We start from the raw sequence: 22,487 nt of genomic DNA on the forward strand, positions 1-22,487 counted from the left end.
GATGGATGCGGCGATAGCGGAGGCGGATGCGATTATGGCGGGGGTGGGGGGTGGGGGTGGGGGAGAGGGAGGAGGTGTACGATTTGGATTTCAAGAGGGTGGTGTCGAGGAGTTATTTGAATTTGAGGCAGGTGGGTGGTCGAGTGGGGATTGAGAAGGGTGAGTTGGGGGAGTTGGGGAGAGCGGGGTCGTTGGTGTTTACGGTGATGGCGGTGGATAGAGAGGAGATGGTGGTGAGGTGGTGGGCGACGGGGGGGTGCAGTGGGGAGGGGTTGGAGTTCGTTGAGTGCAGGGACATGAGGTTGAGTGGGGAGAATGGGTTGGAGGTGGGGAGGCATTACAGGGAGAGGAAGGAGGTGTTGAGGTTGGGGGAGGGGGAGAGGCGCGAGGTGGACGTGTCGCTGAGCAGGTTTCAGATAGTGGATCATTTGGACCAGGTGTTTGCGTACTTGGTGGCGATATTGCCGGATTGCGGGTTGCAGGAGTGGAGTTGGTTGTTGCGGTGGCCGAGGATGAGCGTGGAGCAGAAGGAGGAGAGGTACAACGAGTACGCGTGTCACGAGTTGGACGTGTTCATATATTGCAAGGATCGGGGGTTTTTCGAGAGTCACGTGAGGGGGGGTTTGAGGAGCAAGTTGGAGAGGTCGTTCATAGACGAGTGGTTGTTGGAGTGGGAGCCGTCGGCGTACGAGAAGTATGTGAGTGTGGGTGGGTACGGGGGGTTGAGTGGGGTGGAGAGGGCGTTGTTGGCGAGGAGGTTGGGGGGGGAGGGGGCGGAGAGGGTGGCGAGGCAGTTGTCGGACGAGGCGTCGTGGTTGGAGAAGGAGGAGGATTTTGAGAGGAGTTTCGACAGGTGTTTCGAGACGGTGTTGTCGTCGATTGGTTTGAACGAGGGGTGGAGGGAGAGGGGGGGGGCGGAGGAGGGGGGAGGGGCGGAGGAGAAGAGGGAGGTGGGGGAGAAGAGGGAGGTGGGGGAGGGGGGAGCGAGGAGGAGGGTGGGGGCTCGGGTGGGGAGAGGAGCGCCGGCGATGATGAGCGCGAGGGGTGGGTTGAGGATGATGGCGATGCCGTTGGCGATGCCGTTGGCGGTGGAGGAGGAGGGGGAGAGGAGGAGGAGGGCGATGATGAAGAGGAGGGGTGAGTTGAGGAAGTTGTACGAGCCGAGACAGAAGACGAAGAAGTTGGTTGAGAGGGGGTATTACGGGGGGGGTGGTGGTGGGGCGTGCAGGAGGGGGAGTCGGTTTTGGGCGGAGTACGCGAGGGGGAGTGGGAAGTTTGTGTGCGAGCATTGGTTGGAGTGGAGGGGCGATTTGTCGGAGGCGCTGATGAGGTTGTCGGTGTTGGACTTGCCGATGTACAGCGAGGAGGTGGAGACGGTGAGGATGGAGGGGGAGGCGGAGGGTGGGTTGAGGATTTGCGCGTTGAGGGCGTTGGTGGTGCTGGAGAAGGGGGTGGTGGAGGTGGGGGAGGCGTGGGGAGAGAGTGGGTTGTTGTTGTCGCAGATGTACTACGACGTTGAGGGGGAGGAGAAGAGGCAGTTGCACCGAGTGGAGAAGAAGAGGACGGACGAGTTTTTGCCGATGCACGTGTATGGGTGTCGCGTGGTTTTGATGAACGCGACGTCGAGGCCCTCGAATTTGAGCGTGTTGATGCAGGTGCCGGTGGGTTCGGTGCCGATGAAGAGGGGTTTGAAGACGGAGTTTGCGTCGGTTCGCCTGTCGGGTTTTGAGGCGACGTCTTTGGATTACGGGTTTTATTTTTTGGAGCCGGGGGGAGTACGACCACTATCCGGCGCACGCGTTGAACAAGGAAACGCGGGGCGTGGAGTGGGACAGGGAGGCGTCGAAGTTGCGCGTGGTGAGTCGGTTGACGAGGCACGACGTGGAGTCTTGGGACAGTTACGTGTCTCAGCACGCGGGGAAGGAGGAGGTGCTGGACTACCTGAGGAGGGGGGGACCTGTATTCGGTGAACTTGGAGAGGATGGCGTGGAGGGTGAGCGACGACGAGTCGATGTGGAGGTCGACCCTGGAGGTGCTGAGGGAGAGGCTGGTGTTTTCGAAGGCGTTGTGGGGCTATGCATTGAAGTACAGGGACAGGAGGTCGATGTCGGAGCTGCTGAGCCGCTATCCGGAGCAGTTGGTGAAGCTGATAGGCGAGAACGCGGAGGTGAGGTCGAGCGAGTTCGAGGGCGTGACGACGGACCTGCGGGCGCTGGGGAAGGATGCGCACGTCGAGTACGATCCGCTGATTAACAGTCGCGCGCATTCGACGAAGAGGAAAATAGCGAACAAGCAGTTTGAAGAGACCTACAGGCAATTTCTCAGGCGCTGGATTCTGTCGGCGAGGGCGCCGGACAGGAGGGACCAGATCCGGAGGGTCTACTATCTGTTGCTGCAGGACCGCATCGACGAGTCTCTGGCGGCGTTCGAAGACGTTCGGAAGACGGCCGCCGTCGGCGAGCGGCGGCGAAGCGGACCTCCAGCTGGACTATCTGAGCATGTACTTGTCGTTCTACACGGACCCCAGGCAGGCGACCGAGCTGGTTAAGAAGTACGCGAACTACCCCGTGATTCGCTGGCGAAACAGGTTCGACGACGTGCAAAAGCAACTCAAAGAACTCGACTCCGAGTGCGAATCCTCTCCGTCGGAAAGCGTCCACGAGGCGTCCCTTGAAGTCGAGTTGGAAGTCGAGCGCCAACGACCCAAACTTGAAGTCCACTACAGAAGCCTTGACCACCTGACCATCTCCTATTACCCTATAGACGTCGAAATTCTGTTTTCGAAGGCTTCGTTCTCCCTCTCGGACTTGGGCCACTTCGCCTACTGTCGTCCCCACGTCCGCTCGACCTTCCCTCTCGACCCCGGCGCTCACAGCGCCAGCTTCGACATCCCGTCGGAGCTCCAGTGCCAGAACTTGTCCATCGAGGTCCGTTCCGGCTACCGCAGCAGAGTCGTCACCTACCTTTTCCCACCAGCTTCACGTCGGCCTCGCGGAGCACCTGGGCGTGCTGCAGGTCAGAGACAAGTTCACCCGCCCGCTTCGTTCCGAAGGCCTACGCCAAGGTCTTCGCGTTCCACCAGGACGGCAAGCGGAAGTTCTACAAGGACGGATACACCGACTTCAGGGGTGCCTTTGACTACGCCAGAACTAGCTCGGACGAACTCAAAACCGTCTGCAGGTTCTCCATCCTAATTGTCTCCGACAAAGGCACGAGAGTCCTCGAGGCGAGCCCGCCCGTGATCGCCAGCAGAAGGACCCCGTCATGAAACCAAAAAAAAAATAAAACTTTTTTTTTTTTTTTTTTTTTCAAGTAAGCACTTTTTTTTTTGTCTTGGACATGCTCTCTCTCTTGTTCAACTCGACGCGAACCGCATCGATCAGTCGCTCCTGGCACAGATAGAACTTCTCGGTGTCCTCGGTCAAATAGGGAGTGATGTCGTCTTCCACGCGAACAGAGTACCCGTGGTCGATCAGGTACTTTCTCCTGTTTTCGGCGTATCGCTCCTCTTCCGTGCTCTTGGTCACGAGCGAATAAAAGTAGGCGCACTTCTTTTGGGGCTGGGGACGCTGGACTCTCCCAATGCGCTGGCCCTCCTGCATTCTGGACCCGACGATGACGGCGATCTGAATAATCACCTCGGCCTCCGGGAGGTCAATGCTCATGTCGCCCACCTTCGAGAACAGCACGCAGTCGCCGCCGTCGGTCGACCTGAACCGCTTCAGAATGGTCTCTCGCTGGAACTCCGGCGTGGCGCCGTCGATCTTGTCCTTTCGAAGCAGTTCGTGGTACCATTCAAGGCCGAACAGGTCGTCACAAAAAATCATGATCTTCCGCTTCTCGGTCAAGTGCTGCCTGATCAGCGTCATGCAGACGCGAGTCTTGTTGATGTTGGTCACGAACAGCAGCTTTCGCTGCTCCTTCGAGTGGGTCTGGTCGCAAGAGTGCTCGTAGATGCTCCGGAAGTAGTCGGTGAACGGACACCGAATCTCGAAGCACTTGACCGGCGCGAGGTGGCCGCGAAGCTTCAAAGTGAAAATATCCAGCTCGTAGAGCTTCGGGCCGACCAGGTAGACCAGGTCCTGCAGCTTCTCGTCCTCTCGAACCAAAGTGGCCGTCAGACCCAGCTTGACGTGGCATTTGAACCCGTTGGTGACCTCTCGAAAAACGGTCGCCGGGGCCTGGTGCACTTCGTCCAAAATCATCAAACCCCACTCGCGCTTGAAAATTCTGTCCATGATCCTCCGCACCTTCTCCTGCCGGTTGAACGTGTTGCTGAACATCGCGTAGGTCGTGATGATCACGGGCGCCTCGGAGCTCCACTCCTGGCGGTTGGACGCCGTGAACCGCGAAATCGCGTGGCCGCGGAAACTGGACTCGATCGTCGTCCACTTGCTCATCATCTCCTTCCACTGAGTCACCGCCAGCGAGCTCTGGCAAAAAACGATGCAGGGCTTCTGCAGGATCGCGAAGCAGACCACGCCAATCAGCGTCTTCCCCGCCCCGCACGGCAGCACCAGCACGCCGGAGTGCACCTTGTACGAGTCCCAGAACAGCTTCGAGCAGGAAATCAACTGGTAGTCGCGAATCGAAACCGCGCTCTTCAGGGAAACCCGCATTTCGTTTCCCTCGTCCGCGCCGGAATTTTCGAAAAAGTTGTACTCGTCTATAATCGGCACGCCGTGTTGAAACGCCTCCTTCCTGATCGTCTCCAACGACAGCGGCTTCTCCCCAATCTCGAACCAGTAGCTCTTCGTGCCGCCGGGACTCGCCTCCTCCGCGTAACACCCGGGATTCGGCACCAGCTCCGCGACGCGCTGCAGACTCTGCAGCTTCTTCATCGCCGCCAGCGACTTCGTCTCCACCAAATACTTCCCGCTCTTCAGCTTGATGTGCGCCTGGTACAGCGACGTGTAAGCCTCCCGGTTCATGATCAGGCAAAACAAGTACGCCGGAATCGGCTCGCTCGAGAGCGTGCTCAAAATTCTCGCCACCTCCACCGGGCGAATTCCTCTCTTGAAGCCCACGAAAAGAGAGTGCCTCGTCAGCCTGTACACGTAGCAGTTGTCCTTCATCTTCTCGAACTCCGCGATGTTGTCCAGTATGTACTTCGCCAGCTGGCACGCGTGCTCGCGCTCCCACAACTCCACCTCCTCGATAATCGGAATCAACACGCGACCGTGTCTGCCAAACGAGACCGGCGTCGCGTTGAACTCCACGCTCTTGGCCTGCTCCAACATCGCCCTCCTCTTCTCCTGCTGCTGCGCCCGCCTCTCCTCCGACGCGCTCGTCGACGCCGCCGACTGCGCCCTCTGCTCCGACCTCGCCGCCGACGACTTCACGCGGTCCAACGCCTGTCCCAGACGACCGCCCGCCGACATCCTGAACCGCGCGTGTCGACCCATCGCGAAGTGCGCGCCGCCGTGGTGCGCACCCTCCCCGACCTCCTGCACCCCCTCACCCGCCCTCCCGGCCCCGCCGCCCTGCTGCGCCCTCGACTTCCTCTTCATCTGCGAGAACGACGACGCCTGCGACGCGTCCGGCTCCGGCCCCACCTCCCTCCTCCCCAAGTGCGCCAACAGCACGTTCAGCGGCCGAAACAACTCCTCGCACCTCCTCATCAAATCCTCCTTCGACCGAATCACCTCCTGGTTGTCCACGTGCTCCAGCGCCGAACGACAGTTGTTGCAATGATACGTGAAGTCCGACATCTGCTCCAACATCCCTATCTCCAGCTGCTCGTAGATCACGTCGCACCGACCGCATCGCAGCACCTGCATCTTCAACTTCGTAATGTGGTCCCTCAACGACTTTTTGTACATCACCAAACGGTAATTAATAAAATCAAAAAAACGATTCAAGTCAATCAGCCATATCGACGACTTCTTCAAACCCTTCCCATCCTCGCTACCGCTCCCTCGCAGCTCGGTCGAGCTCCGATTCAACAGCTGATGCCACTCCAGCCTTACCAGCGCTTTATTAACTTGCTCGCGACTAAGGGACAACAGGCTCACCAAATCCGGCTCCTTGTATATCTTCTGCTCCAAAAACAACGCCAGCACCAACATCGTCAAGTTGTCGTAAAACAACCTGCATATCCAAAACACCGCCTGCCTCACCATCTCGTACTCCTTCGGGTTCGCCTCCTTGTCGTAGTACAAGTAGCGCTTCTTCAACCTCTCCGCCTCCTCCTTGTCCACCTGCTCCTCCGACACCTTCTCCTCTATCACCGCCTTCGAAATGTCTATCCCGCTGTCCATAAACGCGCGCACCTCCGCCGCCACGTCCATCAGCCCGCGACTCTTGATGCGGCGACTCCCGTTGCACCGCGTGCTCATCTTCTTCTTCTTGAACGGCGGCTGCGTCTCCGGAGGCGCGTCGCAGTCCAGCTTCATCGAGCCGATGTTCGCGCTCCTCAGCACCGCCTCCACGTCGCTATAGGCCGGCGCGGGCTTCACCGTGTGGTACCACTGAACTATCTCCTCGTCCCTCGCGAACGAACCCGGGTCGATGTCCTCAAACGGATTCTTGTACAAAACGCTCCTGCCCTCTGACCCAACCTCGCAACCCTCGCCCCTGCCCCTCGCCCTGCCGCCCCTCAGCGCGTCCTTGCTCGGCCTGTTGGACGAAATCACCACGATCTTCTGGGCCAACCTCATCTCCTACAATCACCCGACACCCGTCAGCGCCACCTTCCGCGGTACAACACACACGCCGCGCGCCCCTCGCCCGAACTTTTCCGTACACGAAAACGGCAAATCCGCGACGCGCGCCGCACCCCCCGCTCTGTACCTCGATGTCGTCGACCAACGCGTCGTACGACGCCTTGACGTCCTCGCCGTTGATGACCACGGGACCCTCCGCGAGCCTCCTCTCGAGGTCCTCTCGGCTCGCGAGCATCACCTTCGACTTAAACACGAACTTCTGTTCGGATTCGATGAATTCTAGAGAATCATTGCGCAGCAGCGCCTCGTGAAGATCGGGGCCGTACTTGGAGCCCATCACCCGCTTGAGCTCCTCAATCGTCTTGCCGTGTCGCTCGCCCAGCTTGATGACGTTGACGGCATTCACGTGCCGTATTTCGAGAGAGGGATCCATTTTCGAGCCGCGCGCATAACACATTCGGTCATAGATCGCGGGCAGAGCGTAACATTGAAAATGAAAGAATGTACGCAGCGCGCGGTTCGTGGCATCTTGCACAACTGTCAAAAAAAAATGATTTTAGCCACCCGGCATGTACAAAAGTAGAATTTGCCATTTTTTTCAAACGACCAACGGATGAAGACCGCCCCGTGCGCCCGATCAGAGGGCTCGAAGCCGTCCGAGCCCCGCGGCGGCGGTCCGGGGAACCAAACGCCGGCACGCGCTTCAAACGCGCTCCGAGAAACGGCGCGGGCCGCGCCCCGCCCACCCGCCGAAGCGGCCTCCAACCGCGCCGGCTCCGCCGAGAGGCCGATTTTTTTCGCAATTATGTACACCTGCGTCGCGCAGCGGCTTCCAATTCTTTCTCGTCCTCGCCGCCAAAATGACCGGCACTCGCGACCACACCCCAGCAACCGCCGGCGGCGAGGCGGCGGACTCCGCACCGCTCGGCCACGCGGAAAAACGCCCCTCACCGCGGCCCCCTGAAGGCCCTGTCTCTGCCGGCCGTGCTCCCGCGGACAAGCACGACGCCAAAAAACTGTTTCGTTTTGCCCGGTACAAAAAACTGCCTTCACGAGCGCCACACGTCCGACGTGCCGCCTCTCGCGTCTTACTCACCGCCTTTACGCACACGCCAGCATCAACGAAAAAAAGATGATGAACGGCTGTCTGGACGCGCTGGTCGACCAGTTGAAACGCGACATCCGCGCGGCCGAAGAAAAAGCCCGTCCGCCCACCGCCACCCCCGAGGACGTGACAATCGAACCCATCAATTGGTTCGCGTCGCTGGGACACCGGTTTTTGAAGTTCGAAGCCAAATACAGCGTCTGCAACACGACGCCATACAAACAGGCTCAAATTTACGGAATGGACGCGAGCTCGGCGGCGGCCGTCGTTGCGCTGGACGTAAGAGCGGGGCAACAAGTGCTCGATTTTTGTTGCGCCCCTGGAACAAAGCTGGCGATGATCGTCGACACGCTGACGATGCAGGACGGACAGATCCAGAACGACCCGACGAAATACAGATCGACCGTCACCGGTGTAGACATCTCTTCCAAACGTCTAGCTACGTGCGAGTCCATAATAAGAAAGTACGACCTGAAGCACGTGAGGCTGTTTTTAGACGATGCGTGCACGTTCAACGTCTTGGCGCCGGATTTGAGCCAAGCAGAGGAGGCGAAAACGCCGAACTTGTTCCCGAAAGTGCGGTTTCCAGAAGACGTCGATCATTCCGTGCTGCAAAAATTGGGACTGGGCTCTACTCCAGATGCGGCCAAGAAGAGGAAAAAAAAAAAGCACCTCGGTCGATTAGAGAAGTTGTATCATATTTCGGATTGGAGCTGGTCACAAGCTTCACAAAAGCTGTACGACAGAGTCCTCGTAGACGCGCAGTGTACTCTAGACGCGTCGTTGAGACATGTGCTGCAATACAAAAAAAATGTTTGGGGCAGCAGTGAAGAGCTTGTACAAGCTACAGTGTTGTTACAGAAAAGGTTGATTTACAACGGATTCCGATTGCTCAGGCCCGGAGGGGTCTTGGTTTATTCAACGTGCAGCTATTCCCCAGAACAAAACGAAGGCGTAGTCGAATGGCTTTTGCAAAATGTACGGATTTACACGAAAAAGAAACGCAGGCGAAAGAGATTTTAACGTGTTTTTTGGTTTAAAGGAAAGGAGTGCGCAACTATCGCCGATCGATTGGCCGAGGGAAATGGAAATTCAGGCGGACGAGGGGTTTATTTCGGGGACGGCGAGACTCAATCCAAAAACTACAGGGACGTCGGGGGCATTTATAGCCAGGATTATAAAGTGGTGAGGTGAAAAAAAAAAACATTTCGGAGACACCGACACCGACAGTCGAGATGGTTGGTCGCTCGCAGACAGGCTCTAGCACGGAAGATGAGCTGGACCCTTCAGAGGAGAGCGACGAGGCGCTGTTTATGAACGAATATGACGACGAATGGTTTGTAGATGCGGCAGAAGATGAGATATTAAAAGACCAAATGCTTGAAAAGCACGGATTTAGTACGCATGGTTTTCACGGACTGATAAACATACATGGTTGCTCCTCAAATGGCGCATGTGGTTTCAAACCCGAACCTCTTGTTCACTTCCAAAAAAAATTTTTTTGACAGCTTTTTTCGGACGAACGTAGAAAAGAAGACGACCGATGCCGTGTTGATGTGCCCTGGCTGCTTTGTGACGTTGAGTCGTATTTGTCAAAAGTACGGTGACGGGTTAATAAACGCATGATGCCTCGGCTGATCTGCCACTGACGTGTTTTTTTCAACGTCATTGACATAGACATGAGACGTACGTTCACCAGTACCGAGCCATGTTTACCACAGAGAACGCGGTGGTCACTGAGGAGGTGCGAAGCGTGACCGACGAGGTCAGTGGAGAATCCCAGAGGTACCAGTTGGTGAGATGCAGGGAATGTCACGCAGAAGTGGGCGTCTACGATCCGTCAGAAGATGTGTACCATTTTTGCGACGTGCTGCCTAGTTATTGAGAGAGCGAGTTGGGTACACGTGCCGAAAAGTTGCCTTGAATATACGAGACCTCGGGCTTTCTCCTCTACAGAGGGGTGTCTGCGCTTTGACTTTTGTATTTTTTTGGAATAGGAGTGCTGGGAGACTCAGAGTCGGAAGAACGAGTGATGTGAGGGCCGTGCCATCGCCTAGAGTTTAGTGGGGAGAGTTGTTCTTCGAGGTTCGGACCGTATTCGGTGGAAGAGTCGGGGTCCTGCAGGCTGTGCTTTGAAGTGGGGAACGTCGTGTCTTGGAGAGAATTGTTTTCTTTCGGCACTTCAGTGGACATCGGAGCAGTCTGGTTGAGCGCGGACGAATCTTGTTGCTTGGCGGTTTCGGGGGATTGGCCGCAGACGTAGAAGCCGTCGTCGTCGCTTTCAAAGTAGTCGCTTTGTTCCATTTCGTTATAGAATTTGTCCGCTTTATAGAATTGAGAATTGCTAAAATTTGGAGATTTGGGCAATACCAAGAAATGGTTAGCGTATAACGAGCTCTCGGCTTGTTTGTCGAGGCCATAGAGCGTTCTCCCACGGCAGATGGATCGCATCGTCTCGAATACGGTCGTGTGCTCGACATCGCGGAGGCGATCTTCGTAGCGAGACATGACGTCGAAGACGAAGTAGTTCATTTTCTCGTTGATGATCCAGTTGAACAACTCGAGCGCGGCCGAGTTAATCAAGTTGCACTTGTCTCGGTGGTATAAGAAGAGCTCGACGACGGGAAACAGCCAGTGGTTCGCAAGAATTTGGTTATTGAGAGACCGGTCTTTTAGCTCAATGACCTGACGAAAGAAGCGCAAACTGGCCAAGATGAGGGTTTTGTCAGAGCACTTCAAGAACTGGATGCAATGACTCAGCAAGGCGTGGTTGTACAGATAGGCCTTGGTTTTCAGGGGCTGGTAAATCAGAAGGAAGCTCATGAAGTCCAGGAGGTGGCAAAAGAGCAGTTGATCGTGCGCGGGATAATTGGTACATTTTCGCTTCTTTGAGTCTTGCTCAAGCCCGGTGACATCACAGGAATATTCCGTCATCGGCCTTAATATAGCGTTTAGTGAGTCGCTGAAGAACAGGTTGGTCAGTTCGTAGTGGAGCGTCGCGTCTGCGTCTACCAAATTCGAATTCAAAAAACACTTAAATATGGTTAGGACGATCTGACATATCGCCTCGTCTCTGTCCTCGTGTAGAATCCTAATTAGCTGCTCGAACAGAATGCGGTCCCCTCGATTCGCGAGCCACCATTGACAGGCCGTGTCAACGTTGAGCCTGGTGGTCGCCAAAATCAGGTCTGTCGCGATCAGCCTCACCTCGAAGTTCTCGTGCCTCAGCGCGTTGTGCAAATGAGTGAGTATCCCACCATTGTCGAACGCCTCGCTGATGAGCGAGTTTTGCTTCGTGTCCAGCGACTTCATTAAATGGCACAGTCGGTACAAAAACTGCAACAGGCCCTTCAACTCGTCCGCCTGATCAACCCTGAACAGCCTGTCAAACACCTGGTCCAACACCTTCTCCTCCAAAATGTGCTGCACGATCTGGTTGCACGTCACGCATATCAGCCACGTCAGCAAGGCGAACGTGTCTTCATCTAAATAATTCATCAATATGTAATTTGTGTACTGAATTCGAAAAGCTCTATATATCTTCTCCTCTAGGGCCTTGGACAACCTCACGGTCTGATTCTTCAGCATATACCGCTTCAGATATTTTCTGTGCCTTACCTTCTTCAAATGCTTCGGGTCATACTCTAGCGCGCCAACCACTTGAAACACGTGCTCCTCGCAAAACATCTGGGACAAAAGCTCCGGGCTTGACAACAATATCAAGTGCTTGAACACCTCGAAAAGCTTGTGCAGCACATCTGTGTCCATCACATCCTCCGCCATCCTAAACAAGTCGCACAGCTCCGGCAAATAACCGCGACTCGCGATGATGAATCCCAGACTCCTCTTGTACTTCGTGTTTGTCGCGTCCTTCAGCAGGCTCAGAATCTCGTCGACGTTCTTCAGGGTCGCCTGAGGAAGCTTCACGTTTTGTGAGTCCACCTGTTCGTCGTGGCTCTCTACAGAGCTCTCCTCCTCTCCAACAGGGTTCTGTCCGGCAGCGTCCCCCTCATTCTCGTCGGATGGGCGCACAACCTCCTTCGTCCCGCCCAGGCAGTGGTAGTGTTGGTCTATTACCTCATCGAACTCGTACAGCCTCAGCAGCTCGTTCCTTGAATAGCCCTTTGTGTTAGAACACGCGAAAAAAAAAAGCGTCAAAGAAGGGGTCGAGACGTACCAGACTTCCAGACAATCCGAGGCGCTCTGAAAGCTCAGCGCCGAGTCGTACTCCTCGTGACGATTACCGGAAGCATTCCAAACAATCAGGGTCGCTGTCAAGAGCGTTAGTTTCGTAGTGAGGGATGCGCCGTCTGTTATCTTGTGCGTACACTTTTGATACTCGCAGACTTCTTTATTCGGTATTCTCGACTCGAAGACGACGTCGAATTCGTCGGTCGTCGAGAACACCACGAAAAAGTGGCGCTGGGCAAGTGTCGCCGTGGACTTATGGGGGAAGTTTCAGACGACGAACAGAGCAGAGAGAGTCAGACACCGCACATAGTGCTCTGGCTCTAGAGCAGCGTGAGTTGCGGTAAACCGCACGCTCTTTTGTGCACAAAAAAAAACGTACGGGAGAGTTTCTTTCTTGAATGTCTACATATCCGACTCCACGGTCTTCCCAGCCTGTTTCCAAGTTCAGTTTGTATATTTTCGCCAGTCTTCTTGGCGCAGAGGTGCAAAGCGTGGGGCCGTAGGGACCGACCAATGACTTGACGCGTCGAGGAGGGATATTTGTATCGGCTCGCGTCAGCCCAGGTGCCACAGAATGGTCAGAAGAACGCTTGTCGAATTGAATGTTAGGCGCCGAGCTCTCGTCGCTCGAATGAGGTTCGGCCCGCTCTTCGTGTCGGCTGGCAGTGTCGTGCAGAGCGCTGGTTTGGAGGTTCGGCGTCTCTGCAGGCTCGCATGAAGCCGAATCGAAAACGTGACCGGGTTGAGGAGGCGTTGAGTCACTGGCGACCGCGGGCCTTTCAACCGAACCTGCGAGAGACGGGTGCCAATTGAGTTTTGCCGCCTCCTGCGACACCAGGTTAGCCCGGACACTCTGACTCGGTTTGTGCAGCGCGAGACATGGCTCGAGGTCTAGTTCCAAGGGGCCCCTCTCGGACAGACTGCCCATTGGCACAAGAGCGACAAGAACCGAATAATGGCCTCACAAAAAAAAAAAAAGAAGAAGAAGCAGGTAGCTTCGGAATTGCTCTACCTAAAGGGTGCGTTTTCGTGCCAGAGGCGATGCGAAAGGCTGTTCGTCGATGCAGGCGTTGAGGAGAGGCAGGAGATCGGCAGAATCGCACACGAGAAACTTTGAAAATGGAATACTTTGCGATAAAAAAAAATTGTAGGAAAACAGGGTCGCACGAGGCACACATAGCTGTCCTGTATAGAGGGGTATGTACAGCAAAAGCGAGTGGTGCATCCCTCTTTTTTTTTTTACGTGCCACGCTCGGTTGCAGGGGGCTTTTGTGGGGTCGCTGAGCTCGTACGGTCCCTTCGCTCGCAAGAGGGTGGTTTCAATTGTTAGAGAGGGGGGGGAAGGGGGCTGCACGGCCCGCTTTTTTTTTTTAGCTGAATTTGTCGCGCGTGCATTCGCGAGGCCAATCGAGAGCCGGGCGGTTCAACAGATAGCGCATGGGACCGTCGGATTTTGACGGGGGGAGGGAGGGATTCCTCGCGAGCTGGGCGGAGGGCTGGGAGATGGAGGGGACGAGGGGGGCGTCGAGCAGCGACGACTGGGTGGTACAAGGCCCATTTTCCAGCTGAGTGAACGGATTCCAGGGGGACTGACGAGGTGGCAGCTCGGAGAAAGGGCGGGAAGGTAGAAAGTCAATGAAGTTTTGCTGCAAATGTAGGTTTGGTGGAAGTAAGTTCTGTTTTTGAATTATCGGGGGCGAAGAGATTGAATTGTTGCTCGGAGAGTTATATGCTCTGTACAAAACGGACGGAGACGTAGATTCAATTTGAGCGTGCACAGAAGACGGAAGAATGGCGGCGGGACTCAGAGGTGAAGGTACGTTGTTCAAAACTAACGTGTTGTCGTCGTAGAAAGAGGGATATTCGTCGAATTCCTGATTCAGCTGCTGGCTTTCGTACAGATCTTGTTCCGCCATATAATAGTCCTGCTGTCCGAAATCTAGTGAGTGGCGGCCGGAATTTCTATTAGCTTTTATGTAGATGGGCTTGCTTTCTTGCTCATTTTTTGCTGATTCAGGAGATTCGCTCGTCGACGCTTTTTTGCATTGTTCCATCATGGTGTCTATCGAATCGATGCTCTCCAACAAGAAGAATAATGCTATCTCATTCTTCACGTGTTCTTCAGTTTGGCTCGCCAGTCTCTTCTTAGCGGTCCTCAACTCCTCCATCAGTCCCTTCAACAGCTCCTGAAAAGCAGGTTCGGACTCCCTTCTTTCCTGCATCATTACGGATCGAACCAGCTCTATCGTGTCCGACGCGCTCTTCAAACTCTCTGACACGTCCTTGGGGAAATTCACGTCCTCTTCTCTGCTGGTGCGAGCTCTGCTCTCACCCCTGGAGAGCTTCTTCGGCGGAATGACCACGTCCTTCTTCAACAGCCGCTCGTGCGTCTTCGAGAAAGCGGACGGGCTTCCAGGATCGCCCGGGCACCTCCTAGACCACTCCTCGATGGCCTGAGCTGCCAATAGACCCACCTCGCTCGTAAACGTCTTGTGTTTTTTTGAATAATGATTAACTGCCAAATGCTTCATCGCGCTCATCAGCACCGGATTCGCCAGTGCCTCCAAAAACTGCCTAGAGCAGTGCTCCGCCATGAAGCTCAAACCCTATCGATATAGGCACCAGTGTAAGTCAAGCGCGAGTCGACTCGCCACGCCCTCTCCTCTACCCCGTACACACACCCCCGCCTCACACATACCATCAACGTCAATTTTTTTGTACGGTGTGTTCCGCTCTTCAACTGATGCCTCGCATAGTCTATCAGTTGCTCGTATCTACGGCTTCGCGAATCAGTACGCTTTTCTCATGCACCCCCCCTCCTCCCTCTCCCCGCTACGTACGCGTCCGGCACTTCGGTCTGATTCAATATATCGCACGCTGCAACAACTGTTAGGACTCCCTGCCAGCCTCGCTCCAACCTCACGCCTCGGCCCCTCTCCCTCTCAACACCCCTCGCACCTTCCATCAACTGGCTCTCGTCGAACGAGCCGCTCCCGCAAATCGCGCTCTTGAAACGATACGTTGCCGAATTCATTGCTCCGAAAAACCACGTTAACTCCTCGATGCGAGCTTGTGTCTCAATCACTGTCACTGGTAGAATACACTCAGATTCGTTCCCAAACAAAACTGAACCACCCCCGTTCCGCGAATCTTCGGGGGATTCCCGTTTCTTAAATTCATGAGCTATCTCGTGCCATATCCACTCCCTTCTCGAAATCGCACTTCAAAGTCGATCCATCCGACCAGCCGGACTGAGAACCACACTCTACGCGTCTGCCGGCTCCCGTAATTCAATACGGGCTCCGCCGCGGAGAACCCAAGATAAAACGCAAATCTGGCTCACTTGATGATTTTTTCTCCGGAGGGTGCGCTCAGCTCTCTTGACGGCAACCCCTTTTCGCCCGTCGCACGCGAGCTCCGGCGACCGAGGCGACCCCCTCTTCGCCGCCGCGCCCCCGCCTGCCACTCGCAAACCCAGCCCCGGGCGCGCTCCCTCAAAAAAAAAAAAAGAAAAGCGGTGCGGCCCCCTCGTGGAGCAAGGTCCTCGCACGCGAAGCACGCGCGGCCACCAGCCAACTCTGCGCGCCTCGGCGTCAAACGAGCGCGGGACAACCCCGGCCGTGCATTGCAGAAAAAGTGGGAACACGTAAAAATTTATTGTGTTTTCCTCATAAAAACTGCGTCAAATAAATTAGTTTTCGTATCCGATTGAAGCTATTCCCGGGGCACTGCTCGCTCTGCCCAGTCGAACTCGTATCCGGCCCTTCCTTATCCCGCTCGCTCTGAGGGACAGGCCGCGCCACGCGAAACACGTCCGAGACTAACGCAAAAAAAAAAAAATGGCTAGATATAAGCAGCACCCACGCGCAGATGCGGCACCGAGCGCGAGCGAACTGTGGCTAAAAGTCACGCCGTCGGTCGCGGGCGTACTGGCGTGCGTCGGCTTGGCGGCCCTAACGAGCTCGGTGTGGCTGGTAAAAAAGTACTCAGGCGACATCTTTGGTGCGGCGTCCAGTAAAAACAGCGAAAAGGTACGAAAAAAAAAATAGGACGTCTAAATGCCGTCTCAAAGAAAGACAGAGATAGAGAGAGACCGCGCGCAACTTTTGGCGACTCTGCTCTCCTTTTTTCCTCCCCCCCCTTCGCCAAGTGTCGGCGCAGCGACCGGAGCGCCAGACGAGAGCGAAACCCCACTAGATTTCTTGGCACTTCTCGTCTTTTGGAGAATTCTTGAAAACCCTCAGTTCTCCTCGAGGAGCGCGTCGCTAACATGCACTTTAGGACGCAGAGAAAAGCAGCAGGCGAATCAAAATCACCGCGAACGACGAACTGGACTTCGGAGAAGTGACCGTCTTGTCTCGACTCCTTTTGCTGTTGAAGCGCGACAACATCAATCTTGACTCGGCCTGGTTTGAAAAGGCTCGGAGCGTCTTCTTGATGGTCCCAACTATCGACTCGATCCTCCCGGAGCACCAGCTGGCTCTGATGGATCAGGGATCCAGGATCGTTTCGTCCGCACTTGCCCTGGCGGAGGAGTGTCCCCCGAGGGAGAAGCGCTACACGGTGGCCTTCTTGCATTTCGTCCTCGCCTATTTTCGCAGCAGATTCGACAAGGTCGTAGTCGACAGCGACTTCAGCGTGCTGTGCTACATAATCGTGGCGCAGGAGATTTCGTCCTCCAACGCAGCTTCGTCCGATGACGACCTCTCTCGCGAAACCCTCGCGCATATCATCGCTCTCGTCCTGCGCACGTGCCGAACCAACTGCAAGCACCTCACCTCGGACAAGGTGCTGGAAATCGGAAAAATGGGCCTGAACATTCTCTTGTCGACCAAAAGCAACAACAACAACAACCTGGATGGCGAACACAAAATACTCGTGTTCATCACCTTCCTAGCCCAGGCACTCATGTTCCTACAAAACTTCGAAAAAGCCGTTTCCGTCATGCACGGCACCATTCAAACGCTTCTGTCCAAAGTAAAACCCAGCGATGTAGCTCTGTGCCACCAAATCGTCGACTCCTTCATCGTTCACGCAAAATGCCTCCTCGAACTGAACAAAAAAGACGACGCCTCTCTCGAACTCAAGAAACTCTTCGAGTTCTGCGACCAACACATGGCCGTCAAAGAACCCCGTACCCTGCACAAGCTCATCAACCGCTGGCGAAAAAACCTCTCTTCCAAGAAAAACGGATACCTCTTCTCCCAACTCACCGAATACCTTCTCAGCACCATTTCTCGTAGCAGCTCCAACCTCTTCACTTCAGAAGAACAACTTCAGCTAAAGCTCCTCTTGTCTATCCACAAACAGCACGACCACCAATATGACCTCTGCGCCAAAATCCTCGACGAAATCACTCCCCTCCTGTACGACCTGGACATCAACTCCGCCGGACGCACCCTCGGCATCTATCAACTCTTCGTCACCAGAGTCTGGAACCTCCTGTCCCGCGCGAACTCTCTCCAACCAGGCCCAGAACAAGACCGACTGGTAAAGGACGCCTGGACCGTCCTTCACAGCGCCCTCAACATCTGTCCCTCTTCCAACGAGTGCGAGCTCCTAACCATCACCAAACTCTTCTCTATCGCCAAGTTGCTGCCCAACGACGAACAAGTTCAAAGAGAAATCAAAAGCCTGGAAAAAGATCCAGCTCTTCAGTCCATCAATTCCGACAGCTCCCTCATCGAGTGGACCAAAGAAATTCCAGACGAACTCACTACACCCTACTGGGCACTAGTCTTCTAACGCCCGCTCCACGCTCTCAGCGCATTTTGTCTAACGCCTCCAATGTCGCGCCCCCCCCTCCTCCAGCGCGCTTCACGCCCTCCGGTCGTCTCCACCCCCTTCAACACTCGCGGCCAAAAAAACTAAAAATAAAAAACTGCGCCACACACGAATGCGTGTCCTTGCGAATTTTTCCATAAGGCTCGACCCTTCGGCAACCCGCATGCCACTCATCTGCTCTTACTGCCTCCATCGCGGCGCTGTCATCAAGCGCCCAAAGAGCGGCGCCTTGGCGTGCAAGGCCTGTTTCTTCGAACAGCTAGAACTGGAAGTTCACCAGCTCATCGTCGAAGAGAAACTGTTTTCTCCCGGAGAGAAAATAGCCATCGCCGCCTCCGGAGGGAAAGGTACACAAACCTCTTCCGCAAACCCCTGACTTGACGACCCCACTCCTTATCGAGAGGGGAACATCGCACTTACGCCTCTTCCTGTCCAGATTCCACCGTCCTCATTCACATCCTAAACCTGCTAAACCAAAGACACCAGTATCAACTGAACTTGGTGATGCTATCCATCGACGAAGGAATCACTGGCTATCGAGACGATTCTCTTAAGGGAGGTATTTTTTTTTTTTGTACCGCTCGAATTTGCTTCTTAACCCTTTTTTCAGACGGTCAAACGAAACCAGCAGCAATATCAAATCCCGCTCGAAGTGCTGAGCTACGAACAGCTGTATGGCTGGACAATGGACAAAATCGTCGCCGAGATCGGCACCAAGAACAACTGCACCTTCTGCGGTGTCTTTCGTCGCCAGGCGCTCGACAGAGGCGCGCAATACATTCGCGCCGACAAAATCGCCACTGGACACAACGCCGATGATATAGCCGAGACGCTCGTTATGAACTTGCTGCGCGGGGACGCGGCAAGACTCGCGCGCTGTACGACCGCGACGACAGGTTCCGAGGGGAGCCTTCCGCGCTGCAAGCCTTTCAAGTATGTCTACCAAAAGGAAATTGTCATGTACGCGCATTTCAAAAAACTAGATTATTTTTCGACTGAGTGTTCGTACGCGTCGAGCGCGTACAGGGGTTTTGTACGCGAGTTTTTGAAAAATCTGGAAAAGGCCCACGCGCGCTCCATACTAGACATCATCCGCACTGGAGACGACCTGAACGAGGCGGAGGGTCTCGATGACGAGGGCGCCCCTCATGTTGGGAGGAGGCAAGTTCAAGGACAGTGCGCGAGATGTGGATACATGTCAAGCAACGTGTTTTGCAAGGCATGCGTTCTGCTTGCGGGACTCAACAGAGGGAGGGGAAGGTTGGCCATTGGGGCAGGGTCCAAAGAAATCGTAAAACAGATGGCCTCGCAAACCGCAGAGACGAGCTAAAACGCTCGCTTATCGTGCGCGCGATTTACACGTGAAATGCGGACAAGGTGCCTAAAAGAAACCACTCGGACCCCTCTATGCAATGCCGAGAGACCGATGAGCGTCTTGTCGGTGGCGCACAGTGCGCTTTCGCGGATAGACGGCGACAGAGTTCGCTGGTTTTTCAGAGTGGTGAAAATTTGACAGGAAGAAAGGGGACGCATCTGGGAGTTGCGTGCACAGTTCGGAGACACGGAAGACTGGCCTCGGCGTGCGCGCTGATGAAGACCTGGTCAGAGCGAAGAGCCGCGCGGGGGGCGCCCGTGAAGCGCGCTTGTCGGCCGCTTTCAGAGCTCTGCTGCGCCTTCCACCGTCCGAGTTCGGATCGCGACGCGCTTTGCGTGCGGGGACCATTTTAGCAAAAAATAATAAACGTGCGTCGAACTCGTTTTTGGTGGCGGCGCAGAGGTCGGGGGGACTCTTGCGTCCAATCGAGCGGGGGGCGCGAGTGCATTCGCGCCGGGTGACGGGGGGCCGCGAGGAGAGCGACCGAAGTCGGCGGCGATAGGGAGAAAAAGGGCCAAGAGGCCGTACGCTATCTTTTGGGTACAGATTTACGATTTCGGGCCTTTTCGAGAAAGGGGACGAAGTTGCCAGAGGTTTCCAGAGGTTTCAATCAAGGGTGGTCGTTCGGCGCCCGGGGAGCAGGGGCGGCGTCGTGGGAGTCGTCGGTAGGCTCTTTTTCTTCATAAGAGGCGATTTCTTTGAGCGTTTTGGCGATTCCCGTGGTTACGATCAGAATGTAGCTGTCGTGGACTTCGAGAAACGGCCTCAAGCACGCGTTCATCATGTCTATGTCCGAAAGGAGGTAGCGATAGGAGGCTCGGATCAGGGCGAGTTTGATCGTGTCCCACAGGCTGTCGGTGTCGGTGGGGTCGAACTGAGAGGTCAGAGCGAGTTCCCACGAGTTTTTGACGAGGCTGAATTTCTCGTGGGGCGACATGGCTGCGTTTAGTCGCGAGATGGTTTTGGCGGCCTTGTCGATGCCGTCGTGGGGAGACTTGGCGCCCTTCGCGGGGGCGCGGTGAGGTGGGTGGTTGGCGTTGTACTTCGAGCAGAACGCGAAGTTCTTTCGGTCGGAGGTGGCCCAGAGTTGGCGATGGGCCTTGATGAATCGTTGCCCGATGTGGAGGAACAGCTTTCGGTGCAGCGAGGCCAGGATGCTTTGCTTGAAGGCGTAGGTGTATTTGCCGGCGAGGGCGAGGTTTCGCAGCGTTTCGTTTACGAAGTAGTTTACGGAGTTCTGTATTTCTTTGACGACGGCGAGCGAGTGGCCGGCGTGGGGGTGAAGGGGGTATTTGGAGTTGAACCAGGCGCCGAAGTGCGAAATTTCGGCGTCAAAGTACGAAATCACCAGACTTGCTTCGGGTCTGTCTTGCTTGACCAGGGAGTCGCGCGCTGCATCGCCCTCCATCGCGACGGAGACGCTTTTCAGGATGGCGTTCAGCTCCGATCCCTCTTTTGGCAGCTTGATCTTCGCGGCTATCCAAGACGGCTGCTCGTAGCAACACGGACATTGTCCGTTCAGGATGAAGTCGCAGTCCCTGCAGAGGTGTCCGCAGGCGTGCCGTGTCTTGGAACAGACGTAACAGCAGCTCTCCGGTTCCGCGCCGAGCTTTATCTGGCTGGAGAGTTTTGCCACGCCCTCCTTCCGTATGTAGAACTCTTCGGCCAGGTTTTGGATCATGGCGTTGCATTCCTCGCGTATCCACAGGTAGGAGCAAACGGAGTCGTAATTCGAGTCGATTTTGAGCTTTTCGACCCGCGCGATCGTCTCTATCGAGAGCAGGTCGACCTCGAAGGTTTCGACGACGTCGTTCAGAATGCCGTGGAGACTGCCGAGGCACTTTTTTCGCAGCGATTCGTACTGAGAGCCCGACAGGTTCAAAAGCTGGTCTCGCACGCGCCCGAGCAGTCTCTGGCGAGCTTGCGGCGCGGACTCCTTTTTCGTCGCGTTGTAGATCGCCAGGCTGCCGGCGGAGATGCCCAGGGTTGCCATCGTGGCGATGCCGGCGGTCAGGACCGCGGCGGTGATCATGCCCGTGAAGAAGATCGAGACGACGATGGCGCTTCCGAGCACGCTGGTCATGGCCACTGAGAACGGAATGAGGTGGTGAATCGTCGAATAGACGCTGCTCTGCACCGCCGTGTAGATGACTCCGATTTGAGCGTTCCAGATCGACTTTGCCTGGTTGGACTTCAGGTTCAGTAGATCCGCCTGGAGGTTTCGCGCGTTTCTGGCCAGTTTTTCGGCGAACTCTCTGGTCGCCGAGGCGAGATACTCGATCAGTCGGTGCGAAAAATAGTCGACGAAGTCGCCATACAGGCTCTGCGGCGAGTGTCTGGCGGGAGAGAACGGCGAGAAGCCCTCGACCAGGGCTCGCAGGATGTTTTGGGGCCTGGCGCGAGACGCGCGGTCGTCGTCTCTCCAGACTGACGGGTCGTCGTCGACCAGCGATTTTTCTCTTTCCTGGTGCCAGTCGCGAACGGCGGCGCGCCAAATCTCGTCGAACCCCCTCTCGTAAGCCGCGATGTCCGACTTGGCTGCGCTCAGGATCGACGCCAACACCAGTCGAGCGTCGACAAGCTGCTTTTCGGAGACGGTCCTCGTGGCCGCGCAGACGCTCGGAACCAGGCGCTTCGCGTTCAGCTCTTCGGTCGCTTGTCGCATGCGAACGGCCAACAGACGCGAGGCGAACAAGTGCTGCACCCGAATGAGCTCGGAAAAGTTGTTCAGAAAGAGAGCGAGCATCGACTGCGTCCTTTTTCGAGCGATGGAACTCAGCTCGAACTGCAACTTGCTCAGATTCTTCCGGCCGGGCTCGGCAAGGTTGACGCAGTGAACGCTGAGGCTCGAAAGCGCGTGTCGCTCGAGCTGCTCCCTGAAGGCGTCCAGCTCGGCGCAACTGGCTCTCCGGCGCAGATTGACCAGGCACAGCACGTCGACGTTTTGATCTAGCAAAGTCCTCGCGTATTGAGCGCTTTCCCCGTCCGACTCGAGGCCAGCCTCCAAGCTGTGCACCCAAATGACGACCGTCGACTTAGAACACAAAATTTTGGCCGTCGGCGACACCGTGCCGGAGCCCCCGTCAAAGGCGCAGTCGGTGATCGAAACCCCGGCCCTCGAGACGCCCCAAATGGGCTGGACGACGCTCAGTCCCGTGACGGCGGCGTGGCGACCACCCCTGAAGGCGTCCGGCGGATGGAGCAGCTCCGGCATCACCGCCTGCAGCATTTCGGACGGAATGGCCCCGCCATTCCTCCACAACGCGAGCAAAAGCTCCCGGAACTTCAAAACCTCGTCCGGGGGGTCGGGAGCGGACTCGAAGTAATAGTCGCAAATACCCCTCTCCTCGGATATAATCGGACTAAA

General features: G+C 55.9%; 4 protein-coding genes across 9 annotated transcripts; 1 reads left to right on the forward strand and 3 right to left on the reverse strand.

The window, feature by feature from the left end:
• Positions 1 to 3,288: 3,288 nt before the first annotated feature.
• LOC126316966 (uncharacterized) lies at positions 3,289 to 7,681 on the reverse strand. Its single transcript, XM_049992998.1, has 2 exons — positions 6,793 to 7,681; positions 3,289 to 6,662 (listed from the first exon to the last, which is right to left on the reverse strand). Exons 1-2 carry the CDS (start codon positions 7,120 to 7,122, stop codon positions 3,309 to 3,311), a joined length of 3,684 nt encoding a protein of 1,227 aa, XP_049848955.1. The 5' UTR covers positions 7,123 to 7,681; the 3' UTR covers positions 3,289 to 3,308.
• Positions 7,682 to 8,861: 1,180 nt separating this feature from the next.
• Positions 8,862 to 13,087, reverse strand: LOC126316967 (serine/threonine-protein phosphatase 4 regulatory subunit 3-B-like). Of its 5 annotated transcripts, none has more exons than XR_007556355.1 (5): positions 12,341 to 13,087; positions 12,099 to 12,213; positions 11,948 to 12,041; positions 9,461 to 11,881; positions 8,862 to 9,335 (listed from the first exon to the last, which is right to left on the reverse strand). XR_007556355.1 is itself a non-coding variant. In XM_049993000.1 (4 exons), the coding sequence occupies exons 1-4, from the start codon at positions 12,887 to 12,889 to the stop codon at positions 9,721 to 9,723; spliced, it is 2,919 nt and encodes a 972-aa protein (XP_049848957.1). In that variant the 5' UTR covers positions 12,890 to 13,087; the 3' UTR covers positions 8,862 to 9,720. The 5 variants fall into 5 exon arrangements, 2 of the variants coding, with proteins under 2 accessions (XP_049848957.1, XP_049848956.1); XR_007556354.1 differs by having other exon boundaries at positions 8,862 to 9,338; positions 12,341 to 12,913; XR_007556353.1 differs by having other exon boundaries at positions 11,948 to 12,213; positions 12,341 to 12,913.
• Positions 13,088 to 13,095: 8 nt separating this feature from the next.
• On the reverse strand, positions 13,096 to 15,599 carry LOC126316968 (uncharacterized). The gene is made up of 4 exons (XM_049993001.1): positions 14,920 to 15,599; positions 14,802 to 14,838; positions 14,660 to 14,735; positions 13,096 to 14,567 (listed from the first exon to the last, which is right to left on the reverse strand). The coding sequence occupies exons 1-4, from the start codon at positions 14,993 to 14,995 to the stop codon at positions 13,332 to 13,334; spliced, it is 1,425 nt and encodes a 474-aa protein (XP_049848958.1). The 5' UTR covers positions 14,996 to 15,599; the 3' UTR covers positions 13,096 to 13,331.
• A 46-nt stretch (positions 15,600 to 15,645) lies between these two features.
• Positions 15,646 to 19,595, forward strand: LOC126316961 (uncharacterized). Of its 2 annotated transcripts, XR_007556352.1 has the most exons (3): positions 15,646 to 15,992; positions 16,243 to 18,092; positions 18,182 to 19,580. XR_007556352.1 is itself a non-coding variant. In XM_049992994.1 (2 exons), the coding sequence occupies exons 1-2, from the start codon at positions 15,801 to 15,803 to the stop codon at positions 17,704 to 17,706; spliced, it is 1,656 nt and encodes a 551-aa protein (XP_049848951.1). In that variant the 5' UTR covers positions 15,646 to 15,800; the 3' UTR covers positions 17,707 to 19,595. The 2 variants fall into 2 exon arrangements, 1 of the variants encoding a protein (XP_049848951.1); XM_049992994.1 differs by having other exon boundaries at positions 16,243 to 19,595.
• The last annotated feature ends 2,892 nt before the right edge of the window (positions 19,596 to 22,487 follow it).

Source organism: Schistocerca gregaria, unplaced genomic scaffold (genome assembly GCF_023897955.1).
Source record: "Schistocerca gregaria isolate iqSchGreg1 unplaced genomic scaffold, iqSchGreg1.2 ptg000615l, whole genome shotgun sequence".
Classification (NCBI taxonomy): Eukaryota; Metazoa; Arthropoda; class Insecta; order Orthoptera; family Acrididae; genus Schistocerca; species Schistocerca gregaria.

Coding starts and splice junctions, on each gene's coding strand:
- LOC126316961 (XM_049992994.1), top strand. CDS start 15,801: ATGGCTAGATATAAGCAGCACCCACGCGCAGATGCGGCACCGAGCGCG. Junction 15,993..16,242: donor CCAGTAAAAACAGCGAAAAG/GTACGAAAAAAA, acceptor CATGCACTTTAG/GACGCAGAGAAAAGCAGCAG.
- LOC126316966 (XM_049992998.1), bottom strand. CDS start 7,122: ATGTGTTATGCGCGCGGCTCGAAAATGGATCCCTCTCTCGAAATACGG. Junction 6,663..6,792: donor CGTTGGTCGACGACATCGAG/GTACAGAGCGGG, acceptor GGGTGATTGTAG/GAGATGAGGTTGGCCCAGAA.
- LOC126316968 (XM_049993001.1), bottom strand. CDS start 14,995: ATGAATTCGGCAACGTATCGTTTCAAGAGCGCGATTTGCGGGAGCGGC. Junction 14,839..14,919: donor CGAGAGCCAGTTGATGGAAG/GTGCGAGGGGTG, acceptor CAGTTGTTGCAG/CGTGCGATATATTGAATCAG. Junction 14,736..14,801: donor CAGACCGAAGTGCCGGACGC/GTACGTAGCGGG, acceptor GCGAAGCCGTAG/ATACGAGCAACTGATAGACT.
- LOC126316967 (XM_049992999.1), bottom strand. CDS start 12,889: ATGGGCAGTCTGTCCGAGAGGGGCCCCTTGGAACTAGACCTCGAGCCA. Junction 12,214..12,340: donor TTCAAGAAAGAAACTCTCCC/GTACGTTTTTTT, acceptor TTCCCCCATAAG/TCCACGGCGACACTTGCCCA. Junction 11,882..11,947: donor TCGGATTGTCTGGAAGTCTG/GTACGTCTCGAC, acceptor GGGCTATTCAAG/GAACGAGCTGCTGAGGCTGT.